This window comes from Mustelus asterias, chromosome 14, assembly GCF_964213995.1.
Source record: "Mustelus asterias chromosome 14, sMusAst1.hap1.1, whole genome shotgun sequence".
NCBI lineage: Eukaryota > Metazoa > Chordata > Chondrichthyes > Carcharhiniformes > Triakidae > Mustelus > Mustelus asterias.
The window spans coordinates 35462821-35478676 of record NC_135814.1 but is presented as its reverse complement, the minus strand read 5'-3'; the positions used below and the strand labels follow the sequence as shown (position 1 = coordinate 35478676).

General features: G+C 44.9%; 1 protein-coding gene across 1 annotated transcript in view; it reads right to left on the bottom strand.

Annotated features, from left to right (window-relative positions):
• Positions 1-15856, bottom strand: part of dpp10 (dipeptidyl peptidase like 10) — an 837745-nt gene that overhangs the window by 411274 nt on the left and 410615 nt on the right. The window contains exon 4 of the mRNA XM_078229163.1: positions 11904-11998. Within this exon, the coding sequence (XP_078085289.1) occupies positions 11904-11998 (95 nt within the window). The remainder of the gene's footprint in view (positions 1-11903; positions 11999-15856) is intronic.

Genomic DNA, 15856 nt, shown 5'->3' with positions numbered 1-15856 from the left:
GATTGCGGGGAAAGAGCCTGGAAACTACAGGCCAGTGAGCCTCACATCTGTAGTAGGTAAGTTGTTAGAAGGTATTTTGAGAGACAGGATCTACAGGCATTTAGAGAAGCAAGAACTGATTAGAGACAGTCAGCATGGCTTTGTGAGTGGAAAATCATGTCTCACGAATTTGATTGAGTTTTTTGAAGGGATAACCACGAAGGTAGATGAGGGCAGTGCAGTTGATGTTGTCTACATGGACTTTAGCAAGGCCTTTGACAAGGTACCGCATGGTAGGTTGCTGCATAAGGTCAAATCTCACAGGGTCCAGGGTGAGGTAACCAATTGGATACAAAATTGGCTTGCCGACAGAAGATAGAGGGTGGTTGTAGAGGGCTGTTTTTCAAACTGGAGGCCTGTGACCAGCGGTGTGCCTCAGGGATCGGTGCTGGGTCCACTGTTATTTGTTATTTATATATTAATGATTTGGATGAGAATATAAGAGGCATGGTTAGTAAGTTTGCAGAATACACCACGATTGGTAGCATAGTGGACAGTGAAGAAGGTTATCTGGATTGCAACGGGCTCTTGATCAATTGGGCTAGTGGGCCAATGACTGGCAGATGGAGTTTAATTTAGATAAATGTGAGGTGATGCATTTTGGTAGATCGAATCGGGGCAGGACATACTCAGTTAATGGTAGGGAATTGGGGAAAGTTAGAGAACAAAGAGATTTGGGGGTACAGGTTCATAGCTCCTTGAAAGTGGAATCACAGACGGACAGAACGGTGAAGAAGGCATTCGGGATGCTTGGTTTTATTGGTCAGAACATTGAATACAGGAGTTGGGATGTCCTGTTGAAGTTGTACAAGACATTAGTAAGGCCACACTTGGAATACTGTGTACAGTTCTGGTCACCCTATTATAGAAAGGATATTAATAAACTAGAAAGAGTGCAAATAAGATTTGCTAGGATGCTACCAGGACTTGATAGTTTGAGTTATAAGGATAGGCTGGATAGGCTATGGCTTTTTTCCCTGGAGCATAGGAGGCTTAAAGGTTGATGGGATCCTATAGAGGTCTATAAAATAATGAGGGGCATAGTTAAGGTCGATAGTCAATACCCAAAGGTAAGGGAGTCTAAAACTAGAGGGCAAAGGTTTAAGGTGAGAGGGGAGAGATACAAACAGGTCCAGAGAGGCCATTTTTTCACACACAGGGTGGTGAGTGTCTGGAACGAGCTGCCAGATGCAGTAGTAGATGTGGGTACTATTTTGTCTTTTAAAAAGCGCTTAGACAGTTACATGGGTAAGATGGGTATAGAGGGATACGGGCCAAATGCAGGCAATTGGGGCTAGCTTAACATAGAACATTACAGAACAGAACAGGCCCTTCGGCCCACGATGTTGTGCCGACCTTAATCTGAAACCAAGATCAAGCTATCCCACTCCCTACCATCCTGGTGTGCTCCATGTGCCTATCCAATAACCGCTTAAATGTTCCTAAAGTGTCTGACTCCACTATCACTGCAGGCAGTCCATTCCACACCCCAACCACTCTCTGCGTGAAGAACCTACCTCTGATATCCTTCCTATATCTCCCACCATGAACCCTATAGTTATGCCCCCTTGTAATACCTCCATCCACCCGAGGAAATAGTCTTTGAACGTTCACTCGATCTATCCCCTTCATCATTTTATAAACCTCTATTAAGTCTCCCCTCAATCTCCTCCGCTCCAGAGAGAACAGCCCCAGCTCCCTCAACCTTTCCTCATAAGACCGACACTCCAAACCAGGCAGCATCCTGGTAAATCTCCTCTGCACTCTTTCCAGCGCTTCCACATCCTTCTTATAGTGAGGTGACCAGAACTGCACGCAATATTCCAAATGCGGTCTCACCAAGGTCCTGTACAGTTGCAGCATAACCCCACGGCTCTTAAACTCCAACCCCCTGTTAATAAAAGCTAACACACTATATGCCTTCTTCACAGCTCTATCCACTTGAGTGGCAACCTTTAGAGATCTGTGGATATGGACCCCAAGATCTCTCTGTTCCTCCACAGTCTTCAGAACCCTACCTTTGACCCTGTAATCCACATTTAAATTAGTCCTACCAAAATGAATCACCTCACATTTATCAGGGTTAAACTCCATTTGCCATTTTTCAGCCCAGCTTTGCATCCTATCTATGTCTCTTTGCAGCCTACAACAGCCCTCCACCTCATCCACTACTCCACCAATCTTGGTGTCATCAGCAAATTTACTGATCCACCCTTCAGCCCCCTCCTCTAAGTCATTAATAAAAATCACAAAGAGCAGAGGACCAAGCACCGATCCCTGCGGCACTCCGCTAGCAACCTGCCTCCAATCCGAAAATTTTCCATCCACCACCACCCTCTGTCTTCGATCATACAGCCAGTTACTTATCCAATCGGCCAACTTTCCCTCTATCCCACACCTCCTTACTTTCATCATAAGCCGACCATGGGGGACCTTATCAAACGCCTTACTAAAATCCATGTATATGACATCAACCGCCCTACCTTCATCAACACAGCTAGTTACCTCCTCAAAAAATTCTATCAAATTTGTGAGGCACGATTTGCCCTTCACAAATCCGTGCTGACTATCCCGGATTAATCCGCATCTTTCTAAATGGTCGTAAATCCCATCCCTAAGGACCTTTTCCATCAATTTACCAACCACCAAAGTCAGACTAACCGGTCTATAATTACCAGGGTCATTTCGATTCCCTTTCTTAAACAGAGGAACAACATTTGCCACTCTCCAGTCCTCTGGCACCATCCCCGTGGACAGCGAGGACCCAAAGATCAAAGCCAAAGGCTCTGCAATCTCATCCCTTGCCTCCCAAAGAATCCTCGGATACATTTCATCAGGCCCAGGGGACTTATCGACCTTCAGTTTATTCAAAACTGCCAGGACATCCTCCCTCCGAACATCTATTTCCTCCAGCCTATTAGCCTGTAACACCTTCTCTTCCTGAAAAACATGGCCCCTCTCCTTGGTGAACACTGAAGAAAAGTATTCATTCATCACCTCGCCTATCTCTACTGATTCCATACACAAGTTCCCACCACTGTCCTTGACCGGCCCTAACCTCACCCTGGTCATTCTTTTATTCCTCACATAAGAGTAAAAAGCCTTAGTGCTTAAAAACTGGGTGGCATGGACAAGTTGGGCCGAAGGGCCCGTTTCCATGCTGTAAACCTCTATGACTACTCTCTATATGCTGTCACAATGTTTTGTCTTGGGTTCAGGGTCCAGATGGAGTTTCTTTACGGTTTGCCCAAGAGTGCTATTATATACTGTTTTTCATAAAACCATTCTTGTTTATTTACAGATCTACATACATCTCAGTGCTCAACACAAGGTTGTACAGTTGCTTCCCCTCAGATCTCAGTCTCTTATTCATGTGACATGCGATCGTTCTTATATCAGTACCAGGTGCTCCTGATGTTAACCCATTACTCTACAACATCCATTTTAAAATCCATGATAACTGCTGGTAACTGGGTTGCTGATAAAATGTGTTAACCTCAAAGCGGTGAATGACAGGTTAATGATGGGGAAATTCCACCATTTATACAAAAGTTGCCCCTGATTTAAGTTAAAGAAAAGAATTGTAATTTTACTTGCATAACTTAGGATTAGGATACAGATCAAACATGATCTCACGAAATGGCCAAAAAGGCTCAAGGGGCCTACTCCTTGTTCCTATGTTCCCTCAGACTCCAAAAGCAAAGAATAGACTTACTTTAGAAATCTGGATTAAATGTTGAAAAATAGTTTTGTTATCCACATATATGTCAACAGAAAATGTTTCTCAGTATTCTTGCGCCTATCTAGTGCGTTCTCTTATATAAAAGTAAATTACTGCAGACACTGGAATCTGAAACAAAAACAGAAAATGCTGGAAAATCTCAGCAGGTCTGACAGCTTCTATGGAGAGAGAATAGAGCCAACATTTCAAGCCCCTTCGTCAGAACAGTATTCTCAATCATTTCTGACCATCTCCCGTGCCTCTGCTCTCACCTCTTTCCCTCCTTCCCAAAATCAGGATAAGGTCCCCCTTGTCCTCACTTTTCACCCCACCAGCATCCACATTCCTCTGCCATTTCTGTCAACTCCAGTACTTTCTCTTTCTGTTTTTGAAGCTATCCTCGTGTTCTGAAGGTCCTACTCAAGGGCGAAGGATGCCAGGGTGCTTTAGTTAGGCTGTCATTTTGTGAATCTTTTGGTATCATTGTGGGTCTTGTTTCAGGTTTTCTTCATCCTAGGAAGACTCATATTGCAGATACTGGGGTAGCTTGATCTGATATCCTGACACTAACTGAGCGGGCAACTAAGAGCATTGACAAGAAAGCTTATGTGTACTGTTAATAAGAAAGGAGATAACACTATAAAGGAAGGTTCAAGTTTCACCACTTATATTGGGGTCACATCTGTCTATCCACTCATTAACATGAGGGTTGTCCTGATATTCTGATTAGATTATGCATACCCTCGGAGATGTCATAATCTATTTCCCCCCTCGGAGATGTCATCATCTTTTTCAAATGCTACCCCAAGCTACCTCATGGTCAAAGCATCTTCTTTGGGGTACTTGAAGTCCAGGCATACAGATCATTAAAATAGAACATAGAACAGTACAGCACAGAACAGGCCCTTCGGCCCACGATGTTGTGCTGAGCTTTATCTGAAACCAAGATCAAGCTATCCCACTCCCTATCATCCTGGCGTGCTCCATGTGCCTATCCAATAACCGCTTAAATGTTCCTAAAGTGTCTGACTCCACTATCACTGCAGGCAGTCCATTCCACACCCCAACCACTCTCTGCGTTAAGAACCTACCTCTGATATCCTTCCTATATCTCCCACCACGAACCCTATAGTTATGCCCCCTTGTAATAGCTCCATCCACCCGAGGAAATAGTCTTTGAACGTTCACTCTATCTATCCCCTTCATCATTTTATAAACCTCTATTAAGTCTCCCCTCAGGCTCCTCCGCTCCCGAGAGAACAGCCCTAGCTCCCTCAACCTTTCCTCATAAGACCTACCCTCCAAACCAGGCAGCATCCTGGTAAATCTCCTCTGCACTCTTTCCAGCGCTTCCACATCCTTCTTATAGTGAGGTGACCAGAACTGCACACAATACTCCAAATGTGGTCTCACCAAGGTCCTGTACAGTTGCAGCATAACCCCACGGCTCTTAAACTCCAACCCCCTGTTAATAAAAGCTAACACATTGTAGGCCTTCTTCACAGCTCTATCCACTTGAGTGGCAACCTTTAGAGATCTGTGGATATGGACCCCAAGATCTCTCTGTTCCTCCACAGTCTTCAGAACCCTACCTTTGACCCTGTAATCCACATTTAAATTAGTCCTACTAAAATGAATCACCTCACATTTATCAGGGTTAAACTCCATTTGCCATTTTTCAGCCCAGCTTTACATCCTATCTATGTCTCTTTGCAGCCTACAACAGCCCTCCACCTCATCCACTACTCCACCAATCTTGGTGTCATCAGCAAATTTACTGATCCACCCTTCAGCCCCCTCCTCCAAGTCATTAATAAAAATCACAAAGAGCAGAGGACCAAGCACTGATCCCTGTGGCACTCCGCTAGCAACCTGCCTCCAATCCGAAAATTTTCCATCCACCACCACCCTCTGTCTTCGATCAGACCGTCACAACTGGGCACAAAAAATAAACAAAAAGACCAATGAAATATTGGCCTTTAGATTAGAGGACAAAACAGAGTAAAAATCATGTTTCAACCATTCAAAGCCATGGTTAGACCCATTTCCCATTGACTTGACATATTGTCAAAAAAAGTGAAATTTCTGCCCAATAGAAATGTTTCTCCCCGTGTCTGCATGGGTTTCCTCTGGGTGCTCTGGTTTCCTCCCATAGTCCAAAGATGTGCAGCTTAGGTGGATTGGCTATGATAACTTGCCCCTTAGTATCCAAAGGTAACAGGTGAGATGGATTAGCCATGGTAAATGTGTGGGGTCACAAGGTTAGGGTGGAGGAAAGAGCCTGAGTAAGATCTTGTCAGAGAACTGGTGCAGACTCGATGGGCCGAACGGTGTCCTAGAATCTTCTACCTCATGTAGGAAATGTGAACAGTTTTATACTTTTTGTATTTTCCCATTACAAAATGGAATAACAAGATCGAAGTCTGTCAGCAATATGACAACACAGCGAGAACCCTGGTTGCAAAAGATGAAAAGAGACAGTGAAAAGAGTCTCAGTGCACAAATTTCAAGACATTGGGGTTAACAAGAAGAATGGGAGTCATGAGCTGTTTGTGCTGCAAGAGGTCAGTGGTGAGTAAGAATTAGCATAAAACATAAATATAGAACCCCGACACTGCAGGAGGAGGCCATTCGGCCCATCAGGACTGCACCACAATGATCCCACCCAGGCCCTATCCCTGTAACCCCATATATTTACCCTGCTAATCCCCCTGACACCTAATGGACAATTCATCATTGGCAATCCACCTAACTCACACATCTTTGTACTGTGGGGGGAAACCAGAACACCCGGAAGAAACCCACAACATCACACTGCTGTGAGCCAGCAGTGCGAGCAACTGTACCACCGTGCCCCCCAATTGTTAAATGGATCCAAGTAAATGGTGAAATGTGGAATGAAACAGATCTTTTTCATGGTGCCAGGTTTATTCTCAGGATGCAGCACTACAGATCTCTGCCTCCAAACTATCAACCCTGCGTCTCAGCAGGACTCTTTTATATGTGCTAACAGTCCTTAATCGCACATTGCCGATCATCTGTATTTTTAACAATATAATCACCAACTATTAACAGATTTCGTTTTCTTTCTTTAAACAAAATCTTTAGAATATATTTAAATAATTACAAAGCAAACAAAGAAAAAGAATGGTTTTCCGTATTTCTTACAATTCATTAGAACACTAGGCATCCCTCTTTCAGGACCTCAATTTCTTGAACAAGCATTCCTCTTTGTAAAATGGTCTGATAATGGGTGCCTTGCATCATCCCAATTTAATTTAGACATCTCTTTTATTTTCCACATTTCCTTTATACTCGCAAAGTCAATCCGCAAACTTTTGTCGGTGACACTCTAACTAAAGAGAATGGTTATCTGCAAAGCTTTCAATGGGCGAACCATTCTCAGAATGGTCCTTGCATAGGATTTCCTTCAGAATGTTGGATAAGGACAATACCATATCTATCACTTCTGCCATCACCAGTGTTTCTACAGCTAGGGCACTTTCTTGGCTTCCCAGGCCTAGGGACAACACTTGCCACATTTTCCTACCAAGACTATGGTGAACCCAGCTCTACTCAAATCTTCACTTGGAAGATTGGCATGGGATGCATCACCTAAAAAAAAACTAACTCTGTATCATTTGGATCACCTAAGGCTGGAAACTCGAATGCACATTTCTTCAAACTTAATTTATTTAATCTTTTATTTGCCCTCAAAAACCTCTTCAACTGTAGAATGTTTCATCATAGTACTAATATGTCATAACTGGTAATGGGTCTTGCCTGAGTGAATGGCCAACTTAACTGTCCAATTAACTGCTCTGTTTCTTCTTTGGGTGCAAGATCATCTATCTATGAGAACCAGGCTCAATTTATGGGGATACAAATAACACTTTCTAGACATGATTGTTGATTCAAGGTTATTCCTGACCTTGTCTGACTGATGTCTAACACTATGGCTGGAATTCTCCGGCCATTCACGCTGACGGTATTCTCTAGTCCCGCCGGCAGCACAGCCTGCCCATGGGTTTCCCGCTGGCGTTGGGTGACGTACATGGGAATTCCCATTGATGGCGGCGGGACCAGAGAATCCTGCCGCTAGCAAACAACATGCCACTTCTTACCAGCAGGAAACTCGCGGCTGGGAGGTGGAGAATCTCACCCTATATATTTAAAGCAAGCTTGACTTCCAATTTTAAATTTCTCTTTCATCATATCTATAACAAATGGCTCAAATTCTGCAGAACCTCATGGTTGGAAATCATTAATATGCATCATAAAGATGTCTGTGAGTTTCCCTTTGTGATATCAGTAGTATATTGCTGGGCCTGTGAACAGATAAATATAACCTACTTTCAGCAAGACACACCTAAATGAGAAATACCACACCCTCAATGCATCATTCAATCCATAAACATATTTGTTCAATTTCCAAAGCTTCCCCTCTACGTCACTTGCTTTTTTAACAAAAACACTTATCTGAAACTTTGCTCTCTGCAGAATGCAACTCTTTTTGATCGACCTATATTTCCTATATTTGCTAAATGATTATTCCTTCCCACTATCTGAGGTTCTGTTGTTAATCTGTGATTGTTTCCTAGGGCTGTAGGCATTTTCAGATCTGCTTTCGAAACTTGCACTGTGTTTTCCAGCATTCCACAGTTTCATCTCATTTTGCCAGTCTATAGATCTCTTGCACATCATGATCATAGAATAGAATCCCTACAGTGCAGAAGTAGGCCATTCAACCCATTGAGTCTGCATCAACTTTCCAACAAATCATTTCACCCAGGCCTGTATTTGCCCTGCTAATTTCCCTAACCTACATGTCTTGGGATACTAAGGACAATTTTGGCATGGCCAATCCACCTAACCTACACATCTTTCTTATCAATTTTATCCATACATTTTGATGTAGTATCAAAACCTTCCTCAATGTCCAGTTGACAAGCCTTTAGCTCTGAAAATCTTTGTATACGATTCTGTTTTCGTTAGAAAGCGACTGTGCCAAGGCTTTTCCTTTGGCAATAAATTAACCTGTGTCCACATACCTATTCATTTTGTCATTGGAGGGTAAACAGACTATGTGGGGGCAATCTTGAGCCCATGCTTGCCATCCACAGGAATGGTGGTGGGAGCTTCAGGTTCAGCAAAATCCCTGATGTCTCGGATCTCAGTCGTGAGATTGTGACTTCTGATTTTCGCTACCCGTCGCCGATGATATAATCAGGTTCATGCCCATTAATCTTAATGGATTTACAATCTCCCCCCTCCCCGCCATATTTTCAAACCGCACCAATGTGAAGTCACGCTAGCCCAGTTTACAACAGGTTCACCTAGACATGAGCCTGTTGTGTGTTTCTTCAGAAGGAACTCTTCAAATGTAGACAATAAAAATATAAGACATACTCCAACTTATAAATCAAAGAAAGGATTTAATAAAGAAACTTCATTACTCCAAACTTGGGGCCTCGCCCTGGGCCAATCCAAGTTCCCCACAATTTCCAACAGGTTCCTATTTATAGTGAGTCAGCTGACCATCACATCATTCTTAATTGGTTTCATGGTTTACTGGGTCAGCTGACTCTTACAGCTTGTTACCATTGGTCACATTACATCCGATACAAAGTTGTCACCGGTTACATTCTAACATTGTGGGGATCCCCCGTGGGGGTGTAAAGGTTTCAGTTTATGTTCAGTGCAAATTAAGTCTCTGCCATCCTTTGTGCTGGTTTATAAAACATGCTGATTCTGTCTACAAAACTGAGCATGTCCTCAAAATGAATCAGTCACCTTTGGGAGTTACCGCTCATTGCATTTGTTTGCAGGCTTTTGAAGAGGACCTAAAAATTAAACTGCTCCCTTTCGTTCACACGGACACCAATAGGTTTTAAAGTTTTTGAATGCATTTTTTAAGAAAAGGATTACTGTGCTCCGATAAAATTAACACTATAAAGGTCCTATATATTTTTAAAATATCATTTGCAGTTATTTAAAATTGAGTTACTCAAAGATGGTTAAATGATATTGATTAAAGTGATTTCTTTTTGTCTCAATTCATTTTCAACTGCGTTAATCCAAACTTCACCCAGTTTTCACTACTAAAGGTACCAAGGAATATTTTTCAAAGCAGAATTAAAAGAAATACATTGTTCAATTGCCCTGGTGTATCGCAGATTTAGCACGCAGCGATACACAAATTAGCTTCAGCAGAATCTTAAAAAAAACTTCTCAAAACTAGCACTAGCAAATTTGTGTCTGGCTTGCTCCCAAAGTGGAAACAATATCCCACTGCGGTTGATCATAGACAGGCTTGTTGAGTGAACATATGGGCAAAAAAGCCTGCTGAATTCCTTCATGACTCTAAAATTCAGAATTATTTTATTATGGCTCCTTTTATTTGATTTTGAACACTGCTTTGAAAACTCACTTTAATTTGACGAAATACTTCTGGGATATATCCTCCTTTCTTTGCACATAAAAAGTTAATTCCCCTGTTATTGCAAATTAAAATTGCAGGTGTCAGCAATTGTTCTGCGAATGAGTTTATTACAAAACCCATTACCAGGAATGGATGTAAACTGGCCGATATAGGTGCACCTGCAATAACCCACTTTTCACAGTCTTAAAGTAGTAAAATTGTCAGTTAGTCAGATTCACCATTTCCACTGGTTATGAAGTGCATTAATTTTTTTTCAATAATGGCAGGACAAAGATTTTCAGAAGCACGTTAAGCTGGCTGGGGCATGCAAGTGCTGATTGACAGCGTGCTTGAAAAATATGCTGCACAAGCTATTAACTGCACTCAGAGAAGTATAAGCTCCTTGGACAATAGAAGTCACTAATATGAACGAAGGTGGTGGAAAATTAATAAGGTCTGAAAATGGGCACACAATATACCATGTGCAACTAACTTGTGCCTGTCCCTTCCTTGATTTGATTTGATTTATTATTGTCCCATGTATTGGTATACAATGAAAAGTATTGTGTGGGGGATGTTTTTCACGCAGAGAGTGGTGGGAGCCTGGAATGCGCTGCCAGAGGAGATGGTGGAAGCAGGCGCATTAGCAACATGTAAGAGGCATCCGGATGGGTACATGAATAGGGGGGAAAAGGGGGATTTGGACTGAGTAAGGGCAGAAGCTTTTTTTAAAGTTTAGTCAGGGCATCATGATCGGCACAGCCTTGGAGGGCCGAAGGGCCTATTCCTGTGCTGTACTTTTCTTTGTTCTATCCTATCAGTGGCCAATGGTGAGCCTCCTCCGCCACCAGAAATCAAAGATTCCATCCCTAATCTATTTCCCCCTTCTTTTTTATCACATTTTCTGAAAGGTTTCTAATATGTTCCTAATCTCCTGGCCTACCACTAATCTGGACATTATTGTACGACATTGCTTTCAATGAGATATCATTCTTAACTACGTTAGTTAACCACGAATGGTTTATAATTCTTCAAGAGGATTTCTTTCTCGGTGGAATATATCTTTCTTAATAGTTAAGAAATATATCCTTTAACTTCCGCTGCTGTTTCTCTGTATTCTTATGTTTTACCTGTCTTTCTGAAATACTTTAGATAACTCAGTATTCGTACCCTTGTAGTTGCCTTTGTATTTAACTTAAAGACTTAGGGCAATTTTGCATGGCCAATCAACCTAACCCACACATCTTTGGAGTGTGGGAGGAAACCGGAGCACCCAGAGGAAACCCACACAGACATGGGGAGAACATGCGAACTCCACACTGATAGTGACCCAAGGCCAGAATTGAACCCAGGTCCCTGGCACTGGAAGGCAGCAGTGCGAACAACTGTGCCACCATGCCGCCCCATCTTTTTGGATGGAGGCGTATAGTTCTACCAGAACTTAGTGTTTATTCCAGAATGGGCATAACATTCACATCAATACTTCTGAGACACAAACACCCCGTTTTTATTCCTTAAAAAGTCCAAAATAGATAATGATGCTGGAAAACTAGCTCACTGATAGATATCCACAAAATCTGTTATATGAGCGTTCTCCTTGATAACACTTTTATTTCTGTACAGTTGTACCTGAAATGTAATGAAGACTCTTATGTATAAGCAAAGCTAAAATACATTTTGAAGTGGAAAGATAAATACAAATATGCAAGTCAATTTACTTACGAATGTGCTGTTTTCCAGCAATACGGTTGTTTCATTTGTTACTATATTCAGTTTGATCACATGCCCATCCCTGGTCCGATATACCAGCTCTGTATCTGTCAGGAGAAAGTGAAGCAATTCAGATATCTTTTTCTAACAATCCATCTTAATTACAACTTGAAAGGGAGCATCAGGTTTGGATGGGAAGAAGAGAATTACAAACAGCATGCTGCAAATACATAATAGATAAGTGGTGGGCAGCCTACGGCTGAGGGGCCACTTGCAGCCCAATTGGATTCTGAGTGTGGCCCATAAGAAATTTTGTTGATCATTGCCCATGTGCAGGGTTGCCACATTCTGCTGATTACTAGCCACGTAGTTTTTTTCCTCCAGTGTGACTGAAGTGATCCGCATGTAAAGTCAGGGCAAGTAAAGTGAAGTGAGCTGATTGCAAACAATATTGACTGCGAGAGCAGTGCACTCCCTCTGTGTCCAACGTATAAATATTTATTTTATTCTTATCTTTTGAACTTGATGATGGTTCTATTAATATAAAAATGATTAAACATTTTCTATAACTCATTAAAGATTTGGCATGTATTAAATTTATTTAATCTTCTTCATGATGTCACGGTTAGTGAGCAAGCCTGATTTTAATCCTGTGGCCCACTGATATGACGGAGGGCGATGCATGCGGCCCACTCACTAGCCTAGGTTGCCCATCACTGCAATGGATTATTAGCTTCTGAAAAGGGAAAAGACAGAAGATCATTCGAGCTGCAGCCCTTTCATCAGGGTGACAAATGATTTCCACTTGAAACTTCAACTCACCTTTACTTTTGGCAGATGTCGATTAGATCAGCAGCACTTATACAGCATATCCTGCTTTTAATGATCAATGTTAGTGATGCACTATCAATAAGACGAAAGACTACCGATATGCCAATATAAGTGTAGGCTTTTATTCACAACAGAATCAGGAGCAGATCCCAACAATTAACCGACCTGGACTGAACAAGGGGGAGGAGACAGCCACCTTTATACTAGGTGCTGAGGGGAGGAACCAAACTGGAAGGGGATGTGTCCAGGTATGACAAACACACACAACGGTGGTCCATATAGGACAAAGGCACAACTGAGGTCCACCACATTCACCCCTTCCTTTTAAAAAAACAACACGGGGATGAAGCGGAAACAATATCACAAGTCCAGACGAACCGGTGGCTTGATCCGTCGTCGCGATCGTCGTAGTGCAGGTCGCAGAGTCGTCCGAGCAGGGAGCGATGTCGGCCCAGGCTCCGTACAGTGAGCGTCGAGAGAAAGCGCTGGGTGGTGTGAAGCGGACCGATCCGTCGTCCCGTCCAGTCGTCGGGTACTGCGTGGCGACGGCTCCGGCGACTCAAGCGAGCTGTACATAGGGGCGAGAGGAATGGGCTGTGGCCCTGGTGGCGTATGGGGAACAGTGGGAACCGGAGCTGGGGGGTGGGGGGCTGCAACAGGCTCTGGGCACACTACATTGGGGACAGGGACTGAGGGAGGAAGAGGCGTAGCAGTCTCCGAATGGACGACACCAGGGACCGTGGGGCGGAAGGACGTGGTGACCTCCGGGGCACCCGCGGGTGCCAAGTCACGGACAGAAACCGTGTCCTCCCGCCCATCAGGGTACGCTACATAAGCATATTGGGGATTAGCATGGAGCAGTTGGACCTCCTCGACCAAGGGATCTGCCTTATGGGTCCGGACATGCTTCCGAAGCAGGACGGGTCCCGGGGACATCAGCCAATCCGGGAGCGAAGTACCCGAGGAGGACTTCCTGGGAAATGAAAACATCCGCTCGTGAGGGGTCGTATTGGTCGCTGTGCACAAGAGTGACCTAATGGAATGTAATGCGTCCGGAAGGACGTCTTGCCAACGGCTGACTGGAAGGCCCCTAGACCGTAACGCTAATAGAACGGCCTTCCAGACGGTTGCATTCTCCCGCTCTACTTGACCATTGCCCCTGGGGTTATAGCTAGTGGTGCGGCTGGAGGCAACGCCTTTGGCGAGCAGGTACTGCCTCAGCTCATCACTCATGAAAGAGGACCCACGGTCGCTATGAATATAGGCTGGGAAGCCGAACAGGGTGAAGAGCTTGTTCAGGGTCCGAATCACTGTAGCCGTGGTCATGTCCGAGCAGGGGAAGGCAAAAGGGAAACGTGAGTATTCGTCAATGATATTCAGGAAATAAACATTGCGGTTAGAGGAGGGGAGGGGGCCTTTAAAATCAACGCTAAGGCGCTCGAACGCGCGAGTGGCCTTTACAAGGTGCGCCCTACCTGGCCGGTAGAACTGCGGTTTGCACTCAGCGCAGACCCTGCATTGCCTGGTAATCGTCCGGACTTCCTCAAGGGAGAAGGGCAGGTTACGGGACTTGACAAAATGGAAAAATCTGGTGACACCCGGGTGACAGAGGTCGTTATGGAGGGACTGTAGCTGGTCTAGTTGGGCACTGGCACATGATCCACGGGACAGGGCGTCTGGGGGCTCATTGAGCTTCCCAGGCCGGTACATGATGTCATATCTGAAGGTGGAGAGCTCAATCCTCCACCGCAAGATCTTGTCATTCTTAATCTTGCCCTTTTGCCTGGTGTTAAACAGGAAGGCAACTGACCGCTGGTCCGTAATTAAGGTGAATCGTTGGCCCGCGAGATAATGGCGCCAATGCCGGACGGCTTCCACGATGGCCTGGGCCTCCTTCTCGACCGAGGAGTGTCGAATCTCAGGGCCTTGTAAGGTCCGGGAAAAGAAGGCCACCGGACGGCCCCTCTGGTTAAGGGTGGCAGCTAGGGCAAAGTCAGACGCATCACTTTCCACTTGGAATGGGATGGATTCGTCCACAGCGTGCATTGCGGCCTTCGCGATGTCCGCTTTGATGTCATCGAAGGCCCGACAGGCCTCCTCCGCCAGGGGAAAAGAGGTCGATTTTAGGAGCGGACGGGCTTTATCTGCGTAACGGGGAACCCACTGGGCATAATAGGAGAAGAAGCCCAGGCATCTCCTCAGTGCTTTGAGGGTAGTAGGGAGGGGAAGCTGCATAAGGGGACGCATACGGGCTGGGTCGGGGCCAAGGACACCATTTTCTATCACGTACCCAAGGATGGCGAGGCGGTGTGTCCGGAAAACGCACTTCGCCTCATTGTATGTGAGGTTCAGGAGAGTGGCCGTACGAAGGAATTTTTGTAGGTTGGCATCATGGTCCTGCAGGTCATGGCCGCAGATGGTGACGTTATCCAGATACGGGAAAGTGGCCTGTAGTCCGTGCTGGTCCACCATTTGATCCATGGCCCGTTGGAAGACTGAGACCCCATTGGTGACACCAAAGGGGACTCGGAGGAACTGGTAGAGGCGGCCATCCGCCTCAAAGGCAGTGTATGGGCGATCCTCCGAGCGGATAGGGAGCTGGTGGTAAGCCGATTTCAAATCGATCGTTGAAAAAACCCTATAGTGCGCGATGTGGTTGACTATGTCCGCGATACGGGGAAGAGGATATGCATCTAGTTGGGTATACCTGTTTATGGTCTGGCTGTAGTCGATCACCATGTGGTGTTTCTCCCCCGATTTAACTACGACCACTTGCGCCCTCCAGGGGCTGGTGCTGGCCTGGATAATCCCTTCCTGGAGCAAACGTTGTACCTCGGACCGAATGAAGGCCCGGTCATCCGCACTATAGCGCCTACTCTTGGTGGCTATAGGCCTACAATCCGGGGTGAGGTTATCAAATAACGGGGGGGGGGGTGATCTTGAGGGTCGAGAGACTGCAGGTGGTGCGCGAGGGGCGCTGCAGTGACGGTGCCTGGCAGACGGAGAGCGGGGGATAAGGGCCATCATACTGCAGGGTGACGCTCCTATGATGGCTGAGGAAATCTAACCCCAGCAGTACAGCTGCGCAGAGTCGCGGCAGCACGAGGAGCCGAAAACGCTCGTAGACTGTGCCC